This window comes from Ptychodera flava, chromosome 11, assembly GCF_041260155.1.
Source record: "Ptychodera flava strain L36383 chromosome 11, AS_Pfla_20210202, whole genome shotgun sequence".
Taxonomy (NCBI): Eukaryota; Metazoa; Hemichordata; class Enteropneusta; family Ptychoderidae; genus Ptychodera; species Ptychodera flava.
In genome coordinates, this window is record NC_091938.1 from 19,104,735 (window position 1) to 19,129,936 (window position 25,202).

The following is a 25,202-nucleotide window of genomic DNA, read 5'->3' on the forward strand; positions in this document are numbered from 1 at the left end:
ATCCGTTCTGCGCATAACAAATTGTCGTTCGCTTGTATTTGCTACTATCGCTGCGAAACGTCATGCAGAGCTGTCACCGGCACAGTTAGACGATATTTTGATGCAAGTAAACAGCAAACGAACGAAAATGGCACAAGGTTTTGTATGATTTTTGTATGATAACTTTATCTTTGCAGAATATTATTTTAACGATATATTTGTTATTTCATAAATGTATTTGATAAAAAAGGTTACAACTCTGAAGCGGGTTTTGCGGACCTTGGTCGTACAGCACAACGTATGGGCCCCTCACAAAGTATCATGCAACCTTCAGCTCGCCCATCAAGGTTGCGAGGTTTTGTCGTATTGTTTATAATGATATTAATAAGCAACATTGACATATTGTTATGATGTGTAATAAAAACATTCAATGTCAGCGATGCGTCTTTTACTGAGCTCATTCTTATAATGAAAACACACTCATAATTATACAAATACGCAAACACTATTATCGTATTGTTCGCTAAGTCGTTACGGCCATGAAATAAAAGCTAATTTATTTTAATACGTTTTCATTTGGACAGATTCCTCTTGACAAGGCTGGCTTTGTGTCTGCGATTGCAGATATATGTAATTATGCGCTGGTAAATTGTATACGACATTTCCATGATCATTCATACCCAGTGATATCTCTGCGAGGTAACTTTTGGCCATGCTGACACTTGAGTCAACCATTCAATCGCTTTGTACACGTCACGATCATTACGAACGTTATTAACTTCATACTTCAGTCATTCGCGTTCTGTCGGTCGGAACAGTGTTAGCCGCCGAGCGTCAGACATAATCCGGTCCCAAGAAGCAATGGCAACTCGTCGCAACTCCATGGTACGATATCAGATGTATTTGTTCCTGTCTATGTCTCTATGCAGAGTACACGCTGACTATCAAGGTAGGTCAAGTTGTAATATTCGTAATATTTCCTGTATACATTATGAGTTCAAACCCGATTGAAAACACCGTATTTTCTACGCTTGGTTGACAGCTCTGCTAGTGGACAGAATTGTCGCCAAGGCTGTCTTTCGCCTAGTTTAAGCGATGTATTGTGTGTGATGTATGATAGTTAGTATACGAGCTTGAGTGCTTCATGAACTCTACAGTGTGTGAAAGGTTCACAGTCAGAAAAATTGTAACACCTTACTTAGCTGGGTTATGATTCATTTTCAGAGTGGGGATTTGGCCTAGTGATTTTGTGTTGCAGCTCCACTAGGTGACTGGCTGCCTATGTTTGTGTTCGAATCCGATTGAAAACAACGTAATTTCCACTTTATCAAAATTTTTAGAATATGATATATAATTATTCGTCTGACTGGTTTGGCTTTCTTTACACTTGATGAAAAATTACGCTTGTAGTTAAAAACCTCTGAGATATTCTTATCTGACACTAAAATGTTTAAAAAATGTGAATATATTTTGGTCTTCTGTTTTTATGGACACGGTTTGAAGCCTATGGAATCAATTATTCTGTTTTTGTGAAAACCACAAATTCCGATTTCTCCGATAGAGTTCACACACTATTATCATTCGAATTTTAAATATCGACAAATGTTAGCAGTTGATTATTCAATTCGAAACATTTGCCAATTTACCTCTGATGTTTTCCCTAATTATGAAAGGGAAGCTTCCATGTGTTGAGCAAAGGATTAAAACTGATCAGTTTTGAGGCGTCGTTATCTTCAGGATTGTCGTCATCTTACCCTAACAACTTTGTACTTTAGCGAAAGATTTGTTAAATTCTCAAATCGATGGAACTGAACAGAAAGTCCAACGAACATTTTACTTAATTATTCATTGAAAAATTTCCTTTACTTTCGTGTTCTCCCAAATTAATCTTGTCAAGTGCTTACATTAGTACGAAAATGATAATTGAAACTTTGTCTCCTCCATGGAGACCCAAACATGGAGGTCCTTGGAGAACAATACACTTTGAGAGCCGTCTGTTTGACTCACGTCGGCAAGATTCTTTTAAAGTCGTATTCATAAGAAATTCATGAATATTTTATTTGAAAATATGATCCGCTGGATATTATTTTCAAGCTTTTATGTTCATTTTCGTATCGTAGATTTGAGTCAACCTTTTACTGCTATAGTCACTAAAGGAGATACATTAATGTACATGTGTTCTGGGCTTTTTGGCATAGCACTGCAATCAAAAGGGCAGTTTGTGAGTGATCGGGGCTTTAAGCAACGACAGTGCACAATATCTTTCAGTTCATTGTTCATTTCTATTTCGATACCGTTCATTATGGCTGACAAATTGCCATTTCATTACACAAACTTACAGTTAATCGGATACTCGATAGCTCTCCTGTCCAGGAGTCTGAATTAATGTTTCTCTGATTTGTTATAATGATAGTGTTCTAAAATGACAGTTTTTTCTTCTCTCCTTCACAACATGAACCACACTTGATACGTTTTTTATGAAGTGAGTTAATATCATATGATAGGCCGTAACGCGTTTAAGGTAGAATACGCCTCGGGGACAGATTTTCGGTCACTCAAATTTTTGCAATTCTTCTCTGATCTATTATATTTTGAAGCTCATTTTCAAGCTCTTGGACTAAGAGACATTTCAGTATTTCGAAAATCTAAAAAAGTATTTTTCCCTATACAGTTAACACAGAGATGGCGGCAATTTTTTAATTTCAAAGTTTGGTACATATCAGGAAACTTTTTTCTCTAATTTCAAACTGTGCACGGTGACCGGCGATTTTTATTCTTGATTTGGTAAGACAGTAGTTGAAAATTTCATACAGGAAAGTGTTAACAAAAATCGTCTGCCTTTCATTTTCGAGGCGAGAATTACCTTAATAAAACTTTTTGCCACTTTGCATAATTTTGCAGACAGGGCTTCTCGAATAATAGGTAGCATGATAACACTTTGACATAAGTGTGCTGTTAGGCATTTCCTTATTACAAGTAGACAATCAAACCTTGTGGGATTAATTTCATTTACACCTAACGCAACATCAATGCACTGTGTCTTTCATTTCATAGTCAATTCCTAGTGCGACATAATTTAATATGGCTGACGAATATAGCTTAAATGTTTTCGCTAGCTAGCTGACACAAAGAGAAAGCGACAACAAGTAGAACGTCACAATCATTGTAACATAATAAGTATAGTAACCATACTAGTCGTCCTCCTGTCCAGCAGTTGAGCTGTTCTGTTTTGTTACCATGACATATGTTTTCTAATTGACCTTCACTTTATTAATAACATTTGAAATATTTACAATAACAATGAAATGAGTCATATAGCCTCGTCGACCATATATTCCTCCGTGCAAAATGTACGATATCTTTCTTTCCGATTGATTGTTTGTTTTATTGAGTGTAAGTAATGGAAACAATACTCTATTTCCGCTGCGTCATAATTCTTATGTTGGTTACCATGGATGACTACGACATTGCAATTTAGAACCACAAACCTGACTGTATAAATGCTATGTTTGTAAAGCAAACAACTGTTTATCACATTGTTATTTGCAATTGGTATTGGTTGCTTCATTGTCTTGATTGCTTTATAGCAGTTTTTCGAATGTTTGTTTCATATATTTATTTCATCAATCAAACAAAACGAAGTTTCTGTGAATGGGGCGTATGTGTGACAGACTCGTCTTTGGATTTAATTGAATTGACTCTAATTGCAATCTTTTATCAAAGTAATATATTTACATTTCAATATCTGTTAAAAGTGTTGTATGAATTTAATAGCATGGTCAAAAAATGTAATTATTTCGCACTACACTCACAATCCTTTTTGTTCAAGTTGAAACTCGAAGAATCATAGCAGAAGACGATAGATTGTCGGACAATTTTTTATTGTTTTCATTATTTTTAGAAAGTGCAGTGGAAGCCGGATTTCTTATTTTTATTGTTCCTGATTTTCAAAATCGCTTGTCTGTGAAGATCCAAACTTGTTGTGCTGTATTTGATTCATTTAGAGAGCGTTCAGTTATTATGGGCGGGGATGGACCAGCAAATTCTTCCTGTGTGCATCAGTCGAAATAAGTGAACCCCTACTCATAGCACACAAAAGTTGCTGACCCTTCTTTTAAGATGACAGAAAATTCATGACCATCGCCCCCCTAACATTGTTTGAGTAAAGCTGCATTTACAACTCCTCTGGAGGAGGGCGATAGAATCCAAAAAGGTTCTCAGATTTTTTCAAATGACGCCAGACAAAATCACAATGCGTTCAAATCTCCCCTTCTGACTTGCTATAATATTTTAATTCCCTTTAAAGAGATTGGACAGAAATTACAGGTGAGTCGGAATTTTTTGCACAAGCATCTTTGAAGGGTGATAATATTTCACGTATGCCTTTTGTGCAGGTCAGCATTTTTGCGCAACTATTAGAAGGCAAAATGTGGCCGATATAGTGCTCCGTCCTAAAATATCAAATCACGATACATCTATTGGGCGAACTATTAACATTTTCCCCATCAAATACAAACTATATCTGTTCATTGAAATATGTTTGATAATTCATGTAAATGTAGTTTGCTCAAAGTGGCAGGTAATAAGTGCATATGTGTTTACAAAAGATTGATAGATGTATTTGGATTTCATTGACAATGTTGATTCACTATACATGGTAAGTCCATGAGAAAACTATGACTAATACTTTTTCAATACAAAACTAGTAATATCTATACATTTATAGACGTTCGATAATTGACATAAATGTCCTTCATTGGAATAGGGTAGTCACAACCGGTATGTGTACAAAAAATTTGACTTTGGAATTTTCCCGGGAATGTTCATCCACTTATATGGGAGTCTATGACAAAACTCTAAATATTTTTTCCAGATAAAAAAGTGCTATTCTTGTGCATATGTAGACGTTGGATAATTGATATAATTGTACTTGATTAGAATAGGATCTTTACAAGGGCATATGTGTTCAAGAAATTCGATTTTGGAATTTCACTGAAAATGTTCACCCACTATACATGGAGTCTATGAGAAAACTATGAAAATATTCTTTTACAATCCTTAACCAACTAAATCTGTGGATTTCGATAATAAAAACAAGTTTCGGCTTTCATTCAGAGCTTTATTTATGAAAACTTCCATCATTTCGATCCTCCACAGAGGATCTTCTTCTGTGCTTTTATAAGTGTTTGGCAATTGATAAAAATGAACTTGATTCAAATAGTGTGTTTGAAAGTTCAGATGTGGACAACAATTATAATATTGGAATTTCGCCTAAAAGTATTATTTCACTTCTCATGGTAGTCTACAGCTATTGTTACGTGAGAGAAAACGAACAAAAGGGTGCACTCAGCAGTTTCCGTATAAAATGAAATTTATTACGAAAAATAAAACTAATCGCTAAGTCAGGGATAGAATACAAACTGTAAAAGTGTACAGGCTACTTAACTCAGCTGGGATGGCAAAGCTCCAAAGTCAGACAGTGAAGCAGACCTATATAGTCCTTTGGCAAGCTTGCAGGCTTGAGGTTTCACAAAGTCCACAGTATAAATCCAGCGTGGCAGTGAAGGTCTTGAAAAGTCTTGAAATTAATACTGCTGGAGTTTCCAAAGTCTTGAAGTAACACGCAGGAGACACGATCCCAAATGTACGACTGCAAGCTGCGCCGGTCCCATATTTATACGCAAGTGCACGTGGTTATATAAGAGAATATAAGAAAAATGTGGAATTATTATTGATATACTAATTACTTCTCTAAAATTATCTCTCTTACACATCTAATTAAATTTCCAGAACATTCCAAACATGACTAATTGAATGCAAGGTAATGAGGTCATGAAGGACAGTGACCTTGAAAATGTTCTAGACTAATTAAACTCACGTCATGAGTATGGGGGGGAAATGACCTACATAATGCTATGAAATATTTTCCTGATAAAAACTTGCTATATCTCTAATATGTAAGTAATAGGAATTGTCATTGCCCTCAGCAAGCTCGATTTACAAGAAGACAAGCCTCAGAATTGCCAAATGTATATGTTCATGTGACAGATAATGATATTTTTATTCAGACATTTTATAGTTAAACGACTAGAGACAACGAAATCATGCAAAGAATTATTGTTATTTCCCAGAATATTATTGAACACTCAAACTGCTTTTAGGCTGGATGGATACTTATGAAATTCATGTGACACACCCCGTGCTGTTTGAAAAATACATGATCTCCCCTTGAAGTTTTCACATGTAAGGTGACCTCCCTGGATTTTGCAGGCCCTCCCTGCCAAGAATAACTGAACCTTCCCTTAATATACGACAATAAGTGTTTGAAATTTCCGCTGATTCAATGTCAAAATACGGTGAAAATCCTTATCGGTCTAGTTATCAAAGATTATGACTAGACAATGATTTGGAGCCAGGGCACTGAACTGAACAATTTTTGTTACGTTTTCCAATCTGAAACTGAAATCAGCTAAAAACTTTACAATTAACTCGTCGGCAGACATTTGCACTAATATATCCTGTACTTATTAGCATATTTCTCACGACGCAAGATCTCATGCATTCCGATGCCACCTAACACTGAGGGTGGTTCTCCAATCAGGTCATCCTTAGGCAATTTAAAGCAATCAAGTATAATGTAACATCTCGTGTTGTTGATTGGCGATTATGCAACAAATTCTGGATTTTATTCGAGCATGAAATTCACCTCATCCTGAAAATGGACCTGTATTTATCATCATCATCTTACACAACCACTTTTAAGAGAAACTTCACTAATAAGAGGAAGGGATGGGCCGGGGGAATTTGGGGAGAGTCATTTTATAAAGACGTCATAGCTGCATTTGAAGCGTCTAACTTTGGAACGGGAGTCATGTTTTACAAAAATGGAAATGAGAGGGTCACAATCTAGATAGAGTTATGGGGGTCACATCTGACATGACAGAACTAACCTGAAGTCCAACATCCACCCCGTACTTACTGAAGACTCTATAAACAACTTCCTGCCGATGAATGAGAAAGTAAAGTAATCTGTCTGATCTGCTACAATACGGGGGACACCATGGACTTTGATGCAAATGTCCATCCAAAAACTTAACCAAATTTTACCTGCTGGTGATACTTTGATAAATGATCGAAAGTATGATATATTTAAGCATAAATGGCATTTTGTGCCTTCGTGGTCTCAGTAATGGCATTGGGAAAGCCATGACAGATAGAACATATTATGTACTTACTGTCAGATATTCCCACACACTGCTGATAGAAATAATGACATTTAAAAGGAACCGTGAATCAACGTGATAACGGACCTTCTGAAGTCCAATAAAAAGATTGTTTAACATGTTACTTGCATTAGCTACTATTTCGGTGGTGTTTGGGTGAAAACAAATAAAGCTTATCAGTCAAGGTTTCAACCAAATGTAAAGTCCGATTTCGTCGATACTTCGGATATGAAAACTAAAGTTAATCTATCGCAGGGGTTCGTCTAACGGCTGAAACGATGAGAATTGTTAGGTAAGTACAAAATATTCTCTCAGTCTGAGGAAATTTATATGAAGCAGTACGAGGGAACAGCAACGAGGAGGAATTTCTTCCCGAACTACCACCCACAGTCTCAGAAAGAGCACAAGTATTAAAAGGACTGTGCTTTAAGTAATGAAATTCTGTGTCGCATCTTTTTTTACACAAACATATAATTTTGTTTCTCGACAATTGAATTCGTTATGCTTGCAGAACTTTTGAGTTTTAACGGAAATTTTCTGAAGCAATTTATGTATTTTAACATGCTTGCGCATTTTAATTATGTTATCCGTTTATTTTAAATCATAGTACACATTTCGTTTATTTTCCTTCAGGTCCTAATATTGCAAAAGACAAATGCGTTACGGGTACGCCTGTCAAAGAAGGTTCCCTGTCCGATTTGGTAGATGGCAATGTAGAAACGTGTATCAAATCTACCAAGACCGAAAATCCATACATCACAATCGATTTACTCTATGAGTACAAAGTGAGCAGCATTTCATTGATCTACCCCAAGGGCGGTGATTTGAGTGAGTATTTTGTGTTCCGAATCACCTACTTCTTGAATCATCGTAGTTAAGCGTTTGCACACCTGGAATTTTTTTAATTTACTTGAAAGTTTACTTGATATAGTAATATTTATCAGTTACTTCCAGCTTGTCCGAAATTGGCAGTCGGCATAAAATGCATTTCTTTAATGCAGGCCTTACACGCCCCGCATACACAATATTAAACAGATATACAACAAGTATTTTAAATATCAACCAAAATTGATTCGCAGTATATGCCATACGCGCAACTAACTCAAAATCTCTGTTGGCCCAGCGGGCAAGTAATTTAAAAATCATTGGTACCGTAAGAGACCTACTTGCCATAAAGTATGGCCAATCTAATGTCGAGTTTTCTATTAGTACAAAGTAGATATTATCGAATACATGAATTCTTATCAAAATTGCATCATTAGAATTTTAGAATTCAGAAGACTATAAAACTCTTTGCACTGCAAGCTACAAAGTAAAGTCTGAATTAGATATTTATTTACGCATTTGTGACAAGTTGTTAAGTTGAATAAAATGAAAATTCGAAACTATTTACTTCGTAAATAAATAGCTCCCATCATGCAAATCATCGAACTGTATTACTCTTTGCAAAGCAATACTTAATGTGGCATTTTCCGCCAAAGTAAACATTAAAAAATAATTTTTTACAAGAAATTTAGTTGCAATTTCACACTTTTTTCGTGGTTTCCTTAAACATGGTGCCTTGACTAAGCCTTGGCTTATTCTACAGCTAATTATGACGACACGAATGTTAAATTAGAGAAGGAAGAAGAGACTGAGGATTATTGTTCCAAGTTGAACAAGACATCAGCCCCAAGCAATTCATTGAATCTCACTTTCCAGTGTGGCGACCACGAAGGACAACGTATTACGGTGGTGAAGCTATCATCCGGAGAAAAAGAAAGAGGTTTCGGATTGTGTGAATTTCAAGTCTTTGGCGAATCTTCGAGTAAGTAACTTCATCACACGATATCCATGCGCTCTTTGTATTCAATCCATCCTGTCAGAAGATGAGGGCATCCCCTATATGATAGATCAGATACTGTAATGAACTTCGAATTCCGACATTCATGCTCGAAACCATTCTTTTTTTCTTACATTAAGTTCACGTGTCGTACCCGTGATTTAAGGATCAAATTTTGATAGTTGACATCGTTACGACAAGATTCTATACATGTTGGAAGAGTAGCCCTTTCGTTCTACAAAGTATGAAGCATGCAGACTCATTTAACAAAAGTCTGGGCAAGATATTTCATGAATGGTCTTGCTTCCGCAACGACTTGTTACAAAATGAGTCTTGGTTGTTACTTTATATGACAGACAGAAACCACACTCTGTGCGCGTTCGACTTAGGTCGTTTCAAATATGAGTGAAATGCAAAGTAAGCCTATTGACACTAAGAAGTCAATCATTTTGTCATCTTGTGGAAATCCAAAAGACTTTTTGAAAAAAATTGTGGATGAACATTTTTTCAAATCTGTCCGATTATAGGCGTCGAGAACGAAATGTCTTTATTTTTAATGAGGAAAGAGTCGTTATGTATAGGGACGCCGGTAAAAAATGTTCTGCTGCTAAATAATCTTCTATGGCCCCATCTGATATCACATTATTATCAAATTTTCCAACCAGATACCAGACGTCATCAGTTGTTGCATCTAATCTCATGTATTAGATCTATTGATTCTCTTACCAAAAATGTGATTCGCGATTGTTTTAATGGTAATGTTATAAAATTTTAATTCAAAATTTCAAACAAACCGATTTCCTACTTGCTAATCATAATTCTCTTTTTTAGTTCTTACCTGATAAAATACATTTTTTATGTTGTACACTAAAGATCCGCAACATATCACCATTGTAGGTTCGACTTATAAGGGTTCTCTTTAATCCAAGGTCTGCTTGGAACTTCAACTACGTTGCACCCCGACGACAATGAATCTTCGATCACATCTCCTACTGTTAGTTTGTCAACTTCGGTGACTCAATCAACAACAGACAAAAGTCATACCACCACTGTCAGTTTGTCAACTTCGCTGGCTCAATCAACAACAGGCAATGGGCACAGCACTAGCGTCGATAGCCTTCCTAGGGCCGACGACTCATGCATTCTCAACGCCACACGCTCAAGACGAGGCACGTTGTTACGTTTGAACTATGGCAGCAGAGTGTCATTTGTCTGTCCGAAGGGGACGGAAATTGTCGATTCATCCATCAGCATATGTGACCATGGAAACCGTATGATCCCTCATCGAAGGTGTGCTGGTAAGCTTTCATCTGCTTTGTATGTTACTTTTTACAATTATTTCTGTCCTTATTTTGCAACTACTCAGCATCTATAACGTTTCTTTTCTTGCAGATATCGACGAATGTGAAACCGACGAACACTGTTGCAACTTTAACTTTAAATGCCACAACACCATTGGCAGCTACTTGTGCCTGTGTAGTGACGGATACAGGGAAGAAGGGGGACTTTGTGTACCAGAGCGGACTTTGTCGGAAAGAGACGGAACTGAAAATAAAATAGGTGAAAATGGCAACGGTAAGTTTGTACATTCGACTTACCCCATGTGTCTGTCTCCTAGTGTATGTGTGTATTGCGACTTCTCTGTAAAGTATACTGGGAGCCGTTGACTTAATGTTCGTAACTCACAATGACTTATTTGAAAACTAAACACATTGGAATTGAAATCCCGTGGTATGTAATGGCTAGCGTGATACTCAAGATAATTGTTAAATGACCGCGTTTCCTTGTCACCATAGATGTCGGCAGTAATTACTGTTTGGAAAGTGAGGATGGGCTTTGGGAAAGAACACCATCAAACCACTTTTCTTCGTGGATTCCCTGTTCAAGTGACAGACAAGGTATGTTATTTTTGCCGGTATGCCTGTGACCTGACCTGACGTATACTGATCTCCAAGATTCAGACTTTATTTTTCCATCCATTACGGCCCCTCTTGGTTTAATTTCAGCATAGAGGCCAGTCATAATTTTCAACCCTGAGTCAAGTAATTATGACACCAGAGTTAACAAGATGACGCAGCATCTGCAAAAGACATTAGATACATCGTTCTCCTGTAATGTATATTCAAAATGGGCGTTGATGACTTCATTGCAACCATGTTTCTGATGACAAACTACTGGTTTGGTTTTTGTAGGGTACTCTTAACTATCATGCACTAAACAATTTAGTCTATTGAATACACTAGGTATATCCGATAATACACTGTGACATATATAATCATAAGACAAAGCCAGCTAGAATATTGGTGATTAGTGTACCAAACATATTTGTTTCACCAAGATTTCATTATTTCCAGCTTTAACGAACGTTACTGGTTTTACTTATCTGTGTCTTCATCTACTTGTTTCTTTAGGAGTAATGAGGCGATTTTGTAATGTTAAGGGCGAATGGAACGATCAGGACACAACTGAATGTAAAACAAGGGAGCTTCTGGATTTAGCGGAAAAGGTTGAGCGAGCAACATTTTAATACACTCAAAGATGCGAAACTATTAATTCATTTATCTTTGAATTATCTTCATTTCTGTAAAGTTATAGAAAAACTAGCATAAATTAAAGTGAACTACCAATCAAGCAGATCCGAATACACAAACAATATCACATTATAAATTCGACCATTATTCTTTAGGTCAACAAGATAAGGGATATTAGTGACGCAGTGGCAATTATTGAGTCAGTTGCACACTACTGGCAATCAAATAGCGCCGTCTCTGCCGGTGATGTGGTGCTCATCTCTGAAATCTTGGCGAAGTTGGCCGAGATTGTTGCTTCCTTCAACGAATCAAACCTAAACGATACGGAAATATATATTAAGGTAACTTGATAGCAACATTTCTCATTTATCGTAGTTTTTTCAAAAATATGGGATGGCAAGGCAAATCGCATAAAACCTTGGCAAGGGACGCTCGAATAAGAGTATATAAAAGTATATGAAGAGAAAACGTTGAATCGACGAGAGCAATTATGGTAATAGTTATTTTACATACTTATGGCAGTACTCACCTCGAAACAAAAAGACAAAACTCTGCTAAAAGTTTCTTAAAGGAAATTAAACCTAACATGATAGGAACTAATTTGGGAGAATAGGATATAGTACTTGATTTAATCAGTAAATTTAAGCTCATCTACATTTCTGTTTTTGCAATTCAATTGTATTTATCGGTAATTTGTAATATTGCAACTTTCAGCTACAGGGCACCTGACACTTTTGATAAATTTGAACAATTAAAAGATCCTATACTCCCAAATTAGTTCCAATCGTTTTACCTGTCTAGTCTCTGTCAAAGTTAAAATGAAAATCAGGTGTAAAATGTTGGTACCAGAGAAGCACATTACCTATTTCACCAACACTTGATATTTGCAATATTTATTAAAATCGATTTCCACACGGAGAAGTTGGAAACCTCATTTGTCCGTGAGCTTCCTAGAGCCCATACAAGCAGTAGACCAAGAATAAAAATGATCAAAGAATCAAAATATTTGTACGAGAGGCATATTCTATCTCAACCAAAGTTTCTTTACAGCTTTTCAGTGATGAAGTGTGCCGACTTCTGACTAAAGATCGTGAACCAGTATGGAAAGAAATTCACGAGGTAAGCATTTCTCTCTCTACCTTTTCCAACATCAATGTGAAGAGACTAGTAAATGTTTCAGAAACAAAATGGAATGTTTACATTTGTCAGCTTCTTTGTTCAAGCCTCCTTTCTTCATTCCTTGATCCAAGACAAGAAAATTGACCTTGTGAAGCTAACAATTCTCTAGTGTGTTTTCGGAAAGCCTTGGATATAGGGGAGCATTTTTGTTACCATTGTATTACCATTTTTACATAACTATCACGTGACAGGTAATTTGTTTCAATTCTTTAAGATATAAGGCTGAAATTTGTGAGGGTGCAAGCTTTCCTTAGGATCTTCCAAAGTATGTTACAGAATTTTTTTAAATCTTCTAAAACAATTTTATGCCAGAAAAACTTCCCGAGCAGTGAATTTAACCCTAGTTAATTTTTTAAAAATTGTGCTCCAAAAAAAACTTAGCAAGATATAAAAAATCTGAGACACGTTTGGAAGAGCGTTGTGACAGCTTGCATTCCAGAAAGTTTGAGTCAGATATATTGAGACAAAACATAGGGAAAACCGATTTTTGAAAGGTTATGCAAATTACCTGTCACGTGATAGTTATGTAAATAATGGTGACACTGTGGTTACCAAAATGTTTCTGTATATCTAGGCTTTTAGAAAATGTATTATTTACGGGGGTTCTGACCTTGTTAACCACCAGAGAATTGTTAGATTACAAAGGTCAATTTCTTGTCTTGAAACCTTAATGTCTGACATTTTTGGATGATAGATTGGAAGAAGTTGGTCCTTGGATATGCAAAGTAAAATAATGTTTTATTTTTTGTCTCTTTCGTAGAAACTCGCCCTAGACAAGGGAGTAGTTACGTTGTTTAATGCCCTGGATTCGATTGGTACGACGATCTACGATTTTATGATAAGGTCTGGGAAGGAAGTTGCTTATTCATGCAGTGTATTAGGTAAATGAATACGTTTATAAGTTACCTATTTCACGCTCAAAATTATACCAAATCATGACAAGTTCTTTTACTATACTATACCCCAGCCAAAAAATGACTATTGCATTTTCATTATCGTTACTGCGACAGATATCAACGGAATCTTTTTCAAAGAAGACGACAACCTGGTCGTTGGGCCGTCTAAACGCGACGGTTCAACGAGGCAACGACGGCTCGTCCAAAGGAATAGTACCGCTACTCGGAATAGCTACGTGTACTTCAGTAAGAATACGCTTGACAAGCTACGTGAAGCAAGTTTAGAAGGTAAGTTAGGAAACATTGTGGACAGAGTTCTGTTAAGGCACCACAGGAGGAAAATGACACTTAAGGCACAGACGGCGAAGCGATGAGGGCGTAGAACAAAACCAAAATATTTAATGTATTTTTACTCATAATATCGTTTAATTCTGTATTCCTTCGCAAAAGCGTACTAGTATTATGTCAAAGATAATTGACTTTTATTAATGTTTTTGAATGTATCCGACATTTGTGAAGACTGTCGTTCTTACTACAATGCCTTTTAAGGTATTGTGTCTCGATGTGGGGTACACATTGGGGGTAGGTTCGGTTAGAGAGAGACAGAATAGGCCGGAGACAGCTTTGTATTGTGTCTTAGTATGACCAAGTTCAAATCTTGACCTTTATTACTATCACAGGTTCATATATACAGTGTAGTATGAATAATCATTAGAATCAATGAATGACACGACTAACTAATGACACGCCCAATGCATAATCTACATAATTAGTAAGAGGTGGTGGGCGGAGCTACACCATACACGTGATTCCCAACATCCTCCCGCCAGCAAGATAAAGAGTTTCAAAAATCTTACACAACTGAATTCAAAAATGCAAAAAACAACACGAAATAAATCTCAAGAGTAAAGTGTCTATGATAAGCGTAAGATTGGAAAGAATAATCTGAAAGATCAATGGCGGTTGGTGTCTAATCATGCTTGATAAGAAAGTACGCCTGGTACGGATTAAATCACAATCTGCTTCTGTTTGTGGCGCGTGATACAAACTTCAAAGAGAACTCTAATGCAAATCCTTATATAAACTATACTTAATTAAATCCTTCTTACAGTACTAGTTCGTTATAAGCTTTAACAGAAGAAACTACAAATAAGATGACGGAAATACTTTGTGTAAACGTTACATTAATCTCTAATTCAAAAATAACTGTAAGTTACAATCTAACGGATATTCATAGCGAACGTCAAATGAAATCACAACTGAAATAAGTTCAAAGTTACAAATCTCACAAACTAAGAAAACTCTAAAACTACAAAGCAGTCACTGAAGATAGTGAATGCGTGTCTGAAACAAAAACTTACTAATACAGAATTGATGACATTTCCTTTAGTCGTTGACGGGCTTTCATAGCCGCTTCACGAACTGGTCGTGAACTGAATCACACTACTATTTGTAGTGTGTGCACCTTCGTCAGCGTCGGCGTACGTTTCATTATTTTCAACTTCTGAATTAACTTCTAATGGATACAATTTAGTGATAGGTCTACTAGTTTTGCCGGTACGCGTTCTGATGCAAGCGGAACGCACTAAACCATCATTTCCTGTGTTAAGTTTTTCAACAATGGCAAGAGACCACCTTATCCGTGGGACGGATTTGTCTTCCACTAGAACAACATCACCCACCCTTATCTGATTCTGAATGGCTCCCTTCCCTGAAATTCGATCTCTTTCACGCAATGTGTTGAGGTAATCTTGAGACCATCTTTTCCAGAAATGAGTGTGAATTTTGCCTAAATACTCTGATCTCCTCTGGAGACGTTCTTGGCAACCAAATGTTGGGTCATTTAGCTCCTCTTCATCGATTGAGTAATATGGCAAAGTTGTGATAAGACGACCATGCAACAAGTGTGAAGGGGTCAAGGTGAAAGATCGTTGGAATCGGTGGAAAGATAAGTCAGTGGACGATCGTTCAACGTAGCTTCAATTTCAGCAAGAACTGTCTGTAACTCATCGACTGATACGAACGATCGACCGAGAACTTTTTTGAGGGCAGTTTTAGTCAAAAACACTCATTTCTGGAAAAGATGGTCTCAAGATTACCTCAACACATTGCGTGAAAGAGATCGAATTTCAGGGAAGGGAGCCATTCAGAATCAGATAAGGGTGGGTGATGTTGTTCTAGTGGAAGACTAATCTGTCCCACGGATAAGGTGGTCTCTTGCCATTGTTGAGGATTCGTTCATTCAAGGCTCTGATATCTTGTATTTTCGTCGTCATACTCGCAATGGTAGCTTTCAGCACATCGATCTTGCTGGGTTGTAGTGGAGTATTGGAGGTGACGGTTTCTTCAGCCTTTTTGGTAAGTTTGGTCATCTGCGAGCGGTGGCCCCTTCTGCAACGTTTGTCTCTCTCTATGTCGGACATCTTCGTATCCTGGTCTCGGCACCAACAAATGTGGGGTACACACTTGGGGGTAGGTTCGGTTAGAGAGAGACAGAATAGGCCGGAGACAGCTTTGTATTGTGTCTTAGTATGACCAAGTTCAAATCTTGACCTTTATTACTATCACAGGTCCATATATACAGTGTAGTATGAATAATCATTAGAATCAATGAATGACACGACTAACTAATGACACGCCCAATGCATAATCTACATAATTAGTAAATGGTTGGTGGGCGGAGCTACACCATACAGGATTCCCAACACTCGAAAGCGAAGACTATTCTTAATAAAACTTTCAACCTTTCACTAACCAAATAAACAATAAAGATCAGGATCACCGTTCAAATTTCGGTACCAGAGAAACAAATTACCTAGCTTTTACTGATACCTAAATGGCCGTCATCCCTGTTCACTCTATTGCGTAAAATAACATTTGCGAAAAACTAAGACAGTAAAACTTTTTTTCACTACAAAAATTTAAAATGAGCCCCAACAAGTGATAGATCAGAAGAGAATGATATCTTTATGACTTAGGAACGTGTACGAAGTTTATGTATTTGAGAAATTAGCTGATTTCATGGTACAGTGCATAATGACTGCAGTACACCTTATTGTCAACATATAGATAAGCCACTGGCAGTAGTATCGTACATCTACAACAATCCGGGAGACATTATACCAGCTGATGCTCAGTCCACAAGGTTAGTAAGCTCTAAGTGGGAGTTAGATTTCTTAATATGAATGGACATGTTATCCTTTGCAGAGATCCCCTTCACCCGAGGAATAACAAGTCCCTCTCGGTGATATTGTATACCCCATCACACTAGCAGAAAATTTTTCGAGTAAATAGCGGGAAATGGACACTTTCTCGCTTTTAGCGAGAATACTGCGAGGTTTCACCTTTTCTTTTCACATTTTTTCACCTTTTCTCTCCATGAATCTGCGAGAAGCAAAATTCTCGCAATCAAGTGGCGAAATTTTGCTTTGCGTGAATTTTTTTTCTTGCAGATTGCCAGCGAGAAAAACAAATTCACGCTAATTGATTGCTAGAATTTTGTTTCTTGCAAAGTCATGGCGAGAAAAAATTCTAGCCTATTGAGTGAGTGGGAAAAAAAATCTCGCAGCATTCTCGCAAAAAAGCGCGAGAGTGTCAGTTTCTAGCTATTTTTCGCAGTATTTCCTACTTGTGTCAGTTTGGAATGCGAGTGAACGTCTAAATTTTGAATTTTCATGAAATGAATAGGCTGGCTTTCACTGGTCTGTAACTCAACTGCGAGCCGTGTAAAGTCCGTATGCTCGACGACACATGATAAAAAGCTAAGCCTCATATTTGCCCTTCCAAATCAGGCGAACGCGGTTGTCAACCTGCGAGGCCAGGCAAAAAGTAACTTTAGTGTGATTGGCTACTTCTGTGGACATAATGCTGCGGAATATTCAGAAAGCAAAGAGTTAGTAATTAGACGTTCAGAACACTCCACATGTATTGGCGATATTTCAGCGATAGCACTAAAATTATCTTATTTCTTATCTTCATGCTGTGAAAGTTAATTAAAGGTAGTATGCACCTGTAGAAAGTTAAAGACGTTAACTTTTGCAACTTTCGTAAACGAAACTTTCAACCATTTCCTTACCAAATCAAGAATAAAGATAAGGGATCACCGTGTTTAATTTGGTACAAGAGAAACAAATAACCCAACAGTTATTGGCATTAAAATTCAATATGGCCTACACCACTGTGCTAATTCTATTGAAAAATAAAAATACTAAAAAGGTGGAAGTTGTCCCCGGGGTTATTGTTCGCCCAGTTCAAGGCGATTAATTCGTTTCTTCGCTTCGATAAAGTTTGTATGTGCGATGTGTGATAGTGAGCATGCGTGCGTGAGTGCTTCAAGAACTCTACAACGTGTGGAGCGGTCTCAGTCAGAAAAATGTAACAACTTAGCCGGCTATTAAACCACTCTTTTTTGGGAGTGGAGATTTAGCCGAGCGGTTCTCTCTGTGGCCTCTCCGCTAGGCGACTGATGCCGTATGTTGTGGGTTCGAACCCGATTGAAAACTAGCCGTATTTTCCCTACACCAACAGCTTTAAAGTGATCCCCATAAATGGTATATTAGAAAGAATTGTTAAACTTTAGAGTCCTGATATCTGTCCTGTGTGCATAGTACATTTAAGTGATATGGGTTCGCATGTTTGCTTTGTGTTCTGAAAACCAAGTGAAAGAAGATATACGTCAAGTTAATATCACCACTATTTTGCAATCATTTAGTGACGTCAATATCAGAGTGACACGGCTTGATCTCCTTGACCCCTAGGTCACAAGGGCAGGAATGGGTGACATCCATTACGGCAGTCAACAGAATCAAGAAAGTGAACACAGCTGTCATCTCGGTGTCAGTTTTTCCTAAACCAGAGGACAGTATGAACTTAGATATTCAGATGAGATTCTTTGAAAAGGAGGTGAGTTTTTCCTTCCTCATCCAAACCAACACAGGCTATGTAGTCACACGACAAAGTGTAAAGCTATACCTATGCATTCTAATATTTGTTATTGGGACATTAATCTGTAAAGTCTTTTTAATTGATCGAATGAGATGAGACTTCGCTTATCCTGTGTTTCTCTTTTTCCATCTTTTATAGGAAGGGTATTCCCCTGTTTGTTCCTTCATGAAACTAGAAGCTAAACATGGGTAATGTGTTCATTTATTCAGTGTATTATATTTTCATGATGCCTCTCATTAGCCTGATAAAGTATTGCATATTGGCCGGAGGCCTTTAAACGCAATAAACGCATTATTATATAAAGTGATAAATGCCATTCGCGTCTCATTATTATGAATAACTATGTAGATGGTCATGCCTGACATCTTTTCTAGTTTTCAAATTTTGTTGCAAAATGGAGATAAAAAGGCCTTAATGCATGAGTCATCGGGAAGCGTTGACATCCGAATTCCATTCATGAGTGTGCGTTCTGCTGTTTCTACACAAACAGTTTTTGATAACTTATCCGGACTTACACTGATTTTGATCACGCCACAGTGGTTACTATCAACTAAAAATCGGACAAGTTAAATTTGTAGTTTTGTGTCTCTGTTTGTTTCTGCAGCTTGTGGTCAGATTTTTTTACAATTGTTTGTTTTTTGCTACAATTTAATTAAAATAATAATTACTGAATGTAGCGCAGGTGGAACCATGTGTTTTACCTATATTCTGTGTGACGTCTAACGAGTAGTATAACAAAATGTTTTTATGCACGTGCACGTAAGCTGTTCCACACAGGGTCTACCTAAACACGTTGTTTCATGTAGAAAAAAAATACACAATCAACTTTAACTTAGCAAGTTACACTTTATCTTTACAACCGTCTCCCTACCGCCTTCCAAGATGTGCACATTCGTTAAGCCAACCATTTTGCAGAACATTTTGACAGGAGAAAAAAGACAGACAACATTCTTGCAACATTCTAAAAACAACCGACACTTTATCTTAAGAATTAAGACCATAAACGGTAGAAACAAAGATCGAGATTCCCAAACCCTGGTTATCATTGCATTATTGCATGGAATACACTTCTATCAACATTTAACCCAAAACGACACAGCGCAAACTTTCATGGGATTGTAAAAGCTGTAAAAAGTGAAAATGGGTATCTCTCGAATTCAGCTAATGACAATGACAGACGGCATGTTAAGGTAGTATGCGCTTACCAAATTAAAGACTTAAAGTTTTGCTCAATCTTTCCTGAATGAAATTTTCAGCCATACTTCTAGCAAATCGAGGATAAAAATCAGGCGTCAACAAACAAAGTTTGATACTAGAGAAACTACTGTAATTATTTTACAGTTATTGATATTTGAAATTCAAAATGGCCACCATCCGTGTGTGAACCCTTTGCAAAAAAATAAATTTTCGATTTCCTAAAATGTAAGTTTTGTTCACAAAGCAGATGGACTGTGCCATCACTCAAGCATCTCCATTAGAATAGATCTGGACAGCAGGCGACATGCTAGACACTGATTACATTTCTTTCATATCTGTTTTCTTTAGCATGTGGAGTACCATCGGATGTAAAGTAACCAACAGTGGCAAGCTGGACACGTTGGACTACGTTGAATGTGCATGTGGCCATCTTGGTAGCTTAGCTGTAATAACGATCATGGGGAAGAGTCCGAAGGTATGCATACTTTAAGTTCTGCTCATCAAGTTCATGGTCAATCGAGAGACACAGAAATGACAATAGTAAACAGTTATTTCTCGCCGTTCAGTTGTCCACTCTAATCGAATTTTGTAACTTAAGTTTACATCTTTTAGCAATTATTGTATCGTTGCCTTGTTCATATTCCCCGACAAAACAGATAGGTTTTTGCAAGTGCTGAATTCTTCGATCTCTGTATTGTAGATAATGTCTGTTTTACCAACGAATTGATTATATAAGCACAACCAAGAAAAAAGAGTAAATGATTAATTAACTATTTTCATAAACCACAATGAAGGTAATCGCTTAGATGAAAATAAAGCTCAAGAAAACAAAAACCTCTCTTCTACGCTCTGGTAGTTGGTATAACTGAGAGTATCCGGTCACTGCAAATTTTCATACATCTATAGCATTGTGAAAGATATATTATCGATCATTAGGTGTAGGAGATAGTTTTAGCGTTGCCCATTTCTAGATTTATAACATGTCGCCCTCCTGGCGAAGAATCGAAAATTGACTAACCCTTTTACGGTTTATTATCAACCAATCATTTGCAGCCATTTCTCGAAGCCGCAGCTGTTCCTATATTGACACTGTGTTGTTCGCTGTCTTTATTTTCATCGTTATAAGTTTGTTTGCTGTATTCATGGCTAGGTGAGTACGTGTCGCTATCAGTTTTACGTATAAGCAACAGATAAGAGATTTCGAAACTAACGTTAATGAGTTTCATGTCCTGCCTTGATCTTGAACGAGGCAATATAGAGAGCAGCTTTCAGTCTAATGAAACGTTATCACTTTTGTGTGTTTTTTACTAACGGAAATGTAATTTCTACTTTTCTTTACCCCAATGCTAGACTGACATCGGACTTCTACGTGGTACTTGCGCAGGCTATTCTTTCGTTTTCTTTCTTCCCTATCCTTGTTGCTATGGACGCTCTACTTGACAACCAAGAGTATGAGGTATATTAAATATGTAACTCTATATCGATGATTATATACACGAAATAATGCATTTACATGAACGGTACACTGTGTTACGGGATTGTGTCTTTGATCGTTGCGACCTATGGGCTTTGATAACCAATCAAAGGCACTTCCTTGTTTGCCTCAGGTATGTAAATGAAAGTGTGTGTTTCCAAGTTCTAATGAGGGAAGGTATTTCAATATGAATGCATTATTATAAGAAAAACATATCTACCATCTCTCTTATATTTTCGTGTTTGCATGAACCACAGGTATTTAAAAGTATTTACATTTCCCGTCTTTGTAGAAATCCAATCGGCTGGTTATGGCATTCTCCCATGTGGCGCTGCTCAGCAACTCTTTCTGGATGATGAACCTGAGTGTTCAATTTTTCATTCGTCTGAAGTACTACTTGTATCGAAGTACCCCTGCAAGGTGATTAGAAATATCCTCTCATGGCTTCCAACTTTTATCTGATACACGTTCAACAAAGTCCCTTTTAAATAGTGGTTCTTGTTACATTGAATGTGAACAGTGAATATTTCAATAATGAAAGTGTTAATAGTCGCGCCAGCGGCTTACTGACTACGCATGCGCATATTCATAATATACTATGCGAGTAACCGGAAGTGTACCCTACTTTCATGGGCGCCGCCATGTTTTTTTGAGTACTCGTAAATAAACAAATACGAAACGTGCAAATTATTATTTTATAACATGCCATTTATAAAATATATCTCTTTTATTAGCCAGTAAGTGTTATTATCCACCTTGTCGCTGATACAAAATATCGTTAATATCACGCATAAAAACTGGAAAAAGGGAGAAAACTGTCATGCATATGAACGGGGGGGGGCATACGCAAAGAATGCTGGGATTGAATTTTAGAAAAGCGCCCCCGTGTCAATATCTAGATTCGAAAGTTGCCGGTATTTGGGGAACGCTATAGTTTTCAGCTTGCAAGTGGAAGGTGGGCAGTGCGGTTACCATTGCAATGATAATGATGGCATAATGCGTCCCTTGTTTAACACAATAGGCTGTTATCATGGTAAAAATTGGCAATTTTGTCCCACATTTTTACACATTACAAAAAATCTATACCTGCACTGCTGCAGGGTTTGACTTCGTGTACGTACGTGAACTGCTTTCAACAGAGGGAAACTGGTCATAGTTGTCATACAAACGTATACCGGTATGAACTAACAATTAATTCTATTTTATCATGAATCAATACAAATAACGTTGCCAATCTTACCCCTGGCGCGACACCAAGGGCTGAGCCCTATATAATATTATTTGACGATGAAGTTCTTTGGAACGAAAATTACTGAGATTGTTTGTTTGTTTGTTTGTTTTGAGGGTTCTGAAGCATAAACATTGGCTATATTAGGGTGCACTCGTTTGCCAGCTATCCCAGTGGGCTAAGATAGTCTGGCTCCCGCTTGCTTGTCTTTTCACGGCAGCAGTCACTGACCATTGCGTTAACCCCACGATCTACGCAACAGCTTACTACTAACTCGACAATCTGCTGAACTTTACTTCTTCAATGTACTATGTTTTGATATTTATATGCCCAAGTCTAGTAGTAATGGTATTGCAAATTTAAGTTAGGAAGGTTCTTTCAAAACCATGGATATACGCCATCGATTTGTATGACCCTAAAAACGATGGCATAACTCCTTGGTGTACAAGAACTGTTGCAGCATGCCCTTGTCTTACAGAGTTTTGTACGTCTTTTGTGGCTGGGTGATACCTTGTGTAGTCCTTGCGTGTCTGATTTGGATGTTACCTACCGACAAGGAGCCCAACAGGTAATGGCAAACTAAATTTGCATAAATCGTATATTTATCATGAAGAACAAAATGTTCCGCTATTGACAAAGCATACAAGTGAGTCCATAAATCTGCCCATAGTTAGTCTTGTTTTGTCTACGTCTAATATCTTAATCATACGATTTTGATTCCTTTATTTCATCATTTGAACATGATGTGCCCAATTTTGCGTTTTACCTACAGCCGTCCGGATGTAGACGCTTCAGCCATTGTGTCTTCGATAGATGTGATGGCACTCCTTATCTCATCGGTATGTATGTATGTTGTTGTCGATGTAAGCAACAAGAATCAAAACCTACTCAGTAAAAGTAGTCTACAATTTAGGTTCCAATTTATTCTGTGATTATTTAATGATTACAAATGTATTTCTCGTAGTGAAACGACGCCACTGATATTATGTTCCTTTCTTGAGCATTTATAATTTGAAAGTTCGTATTAATGGGGACCTCAATATATTGGGATATGAGAATCCCAAGAAGTAGGAATTTAAGAATTGCACTTATTGATATTTAATATTTGTGATTTTCAATTAGTTACACATTATTCTGCGCCTTATAGATAAATGCCTTGTGTTTCTACTCAAGTATTCATATGTAGGTCTCGAAAATAATATGGATTACCATTGACTGTTTTAATCTGATGGAGGGGAAATTGACATTCTGGTGTTCTAGTCTTATGCATTTTTTTCAATTCAAGGTAACGTACTGGTGTACTGCCGCGATTATCGTATGCTGGCTGAGCTGGTCAAACTTATCCGGGGACCCGAGGAGGAGATACTGAGGTAAGCGATATCATTGTCTCGTCTGTACGTGAGATTTGGAAATTATTATGCACAAACTGAGGCTTAGGGCAGATTTCCGTTATCTCAAAATCATACAATTTTGTTCCTGTCTACAGATTATAAAACACAAAGTGAAATTGAAATTTCTTTCTCTGTTAAAAATTGGAAATATAATATTTTCACAAATTTAACTGAGAATAGGTTGATTTTGAATTTTTGATATCGATATCTTGTTTTCCTAAATAGTTCCCGGACTTTAATGATGCCATCCCAATCTATCACTTCATTCCTCTTAATACTTGGGGTATCTTGGGAAAAGATGAAAAAAACTTAACAACTTCGATATCGATGTGTAAAGCTTAAGGTGGGGCTTTGATTGTTTTTTTTTTATTCTGTTTTCTTAACTTTAAATAATAACATTGTCTTTAATCATATATCCTGTCACCGGACATGAAAACTATTTCCATTATATTACAGTGCGAAAATGGAATCAGCCATCGTACTCCATTCAATATTCATTGTGACCCGGATCATCAATTTTGCTGTTCGTGTGATCGAAAACCCTGTAAATTCTATGTATCTATTTGCATGTTGCGTTTTTACGGAGGTAAGATTTCCATTTAAATGTATTTCCACTCAATAGTCGCATCCTATTGAATGTCCATACAGAAACCAATTTCGTTGTTTCAATGACGCCAATAATACAAACTCTTTACGTCAGAATTGCATCAATCGTCATTTTGTCGCAAATTTTCAAATGTTAATCAACCAGACCAACAGTCAAAACATTAACTCCCTTAATCGTATGTATATGGGAAACCGGTGAAAAAATGTAAGATATGATCAAAATGAAAAATGCTGTTACATTTCTAACATTTTATCTTCATTGCCAATGTTGCCCTATGAATTCAAACTACAAATATATACATGAAGCAAACACGCATAATTTTTCGAGCCCGTTGTTTGAATATCATACCTGTTTATTGGACATCAAGGCGGAGTTCGTAGTTCGAACCCGATTGAAACCATCGTCGTACAGATTTTTACGGACAATGCGTTCATTATTTCTCTTTGATTTCCATTTTGCAGGGTTCTGTCATCTATCTTGGGTTCTTTGCTACTAATAAGGAGGTTGGTAAACAGTAATGGGTATTACAGATAACTTTAGACACAAAATAGTGTTTGAGGTTCCCCCTCTGAAATCTTTCAGAGTCGTGGCTACAATGCAAATATCAATAAAAGTGTGTCACATGCTTCTGCTAAACAGAAAAGAGATCTTGTCACTAAATATTGTAAATTTGGAATTTCATGTTCTAATTTTCCCCGTAGAATGAGGCTATGACCAATAATTTTGACCTC

General features: G+C 37.0%; 1 protein-coding gene and 1 long non-coding RNA gene across 2 annotated transcripts; both read left to right on the plus strand.

Moving 5' to 3' along the window:
- The first annotated feature begins 840 nt into the window (after positions 1-840).
- Positions 841-14,004, plus strand: LOC139144392 (uncharacterized). Its single transcript, XM_070715094.1, has 9 exons — positions 841-928; positions 7,836-8,030; positions 8,791-9,009; positions 10,417-10,599; positions 10,912-10,922; positions 11,711-11,896; positions 12,606-12,674; positions 13,495-13,615; positions 13,745-14,004. The coding sequence occupies exons 1-9, from the start codon at positions 841-843 to the stop codon at positions 14,002-14,004; spliced, it is 1,332 nt and encodes a 443-aa protein (XP_070571195.1).
- A 7,112-nt stretch (positions 14,005-21,116) lies between these two features.
- On the plus strand, positions 21,117-23,041 carry LOC139143716 (uncharacterized). The gene is made up of 3 exons (XR_011554666.1): positions 21,117-21,227; positions 21,538-21,665; positions 22,952-23,041. It is a non-coding gene; the product is annotated as an uncharacterized lncRNA (long non-coding RNA).
- The last annotated feature ends 2,161 nt before the right edge of the window (positions 23,042-25,202 follow it).

Bases quoted from the DNA above. Each gene is read 5' to 3' on its own strand.
- LOC139144392 (XM_070715094.1), top strand. From the start codon at position 841: ATGGCAACTCGTCGCAACTCCATGGTACGATATCAGATGTATTTGTTC. The intron at 12,675-13,494 runs GTAAGCATTTCT...TCTCTTTCGTAG, and splicing joins TATGGAAAGAAATTCACGAG to AAACTCGCCCTAGACAAGGG. The intron at 13,616-13,744 runs GTAAATGAATAC...TTACTGCGACAG, and splicing joins TTATTCATGCAGTGTATTAG to ATATCAACGGAATCTTTTTC.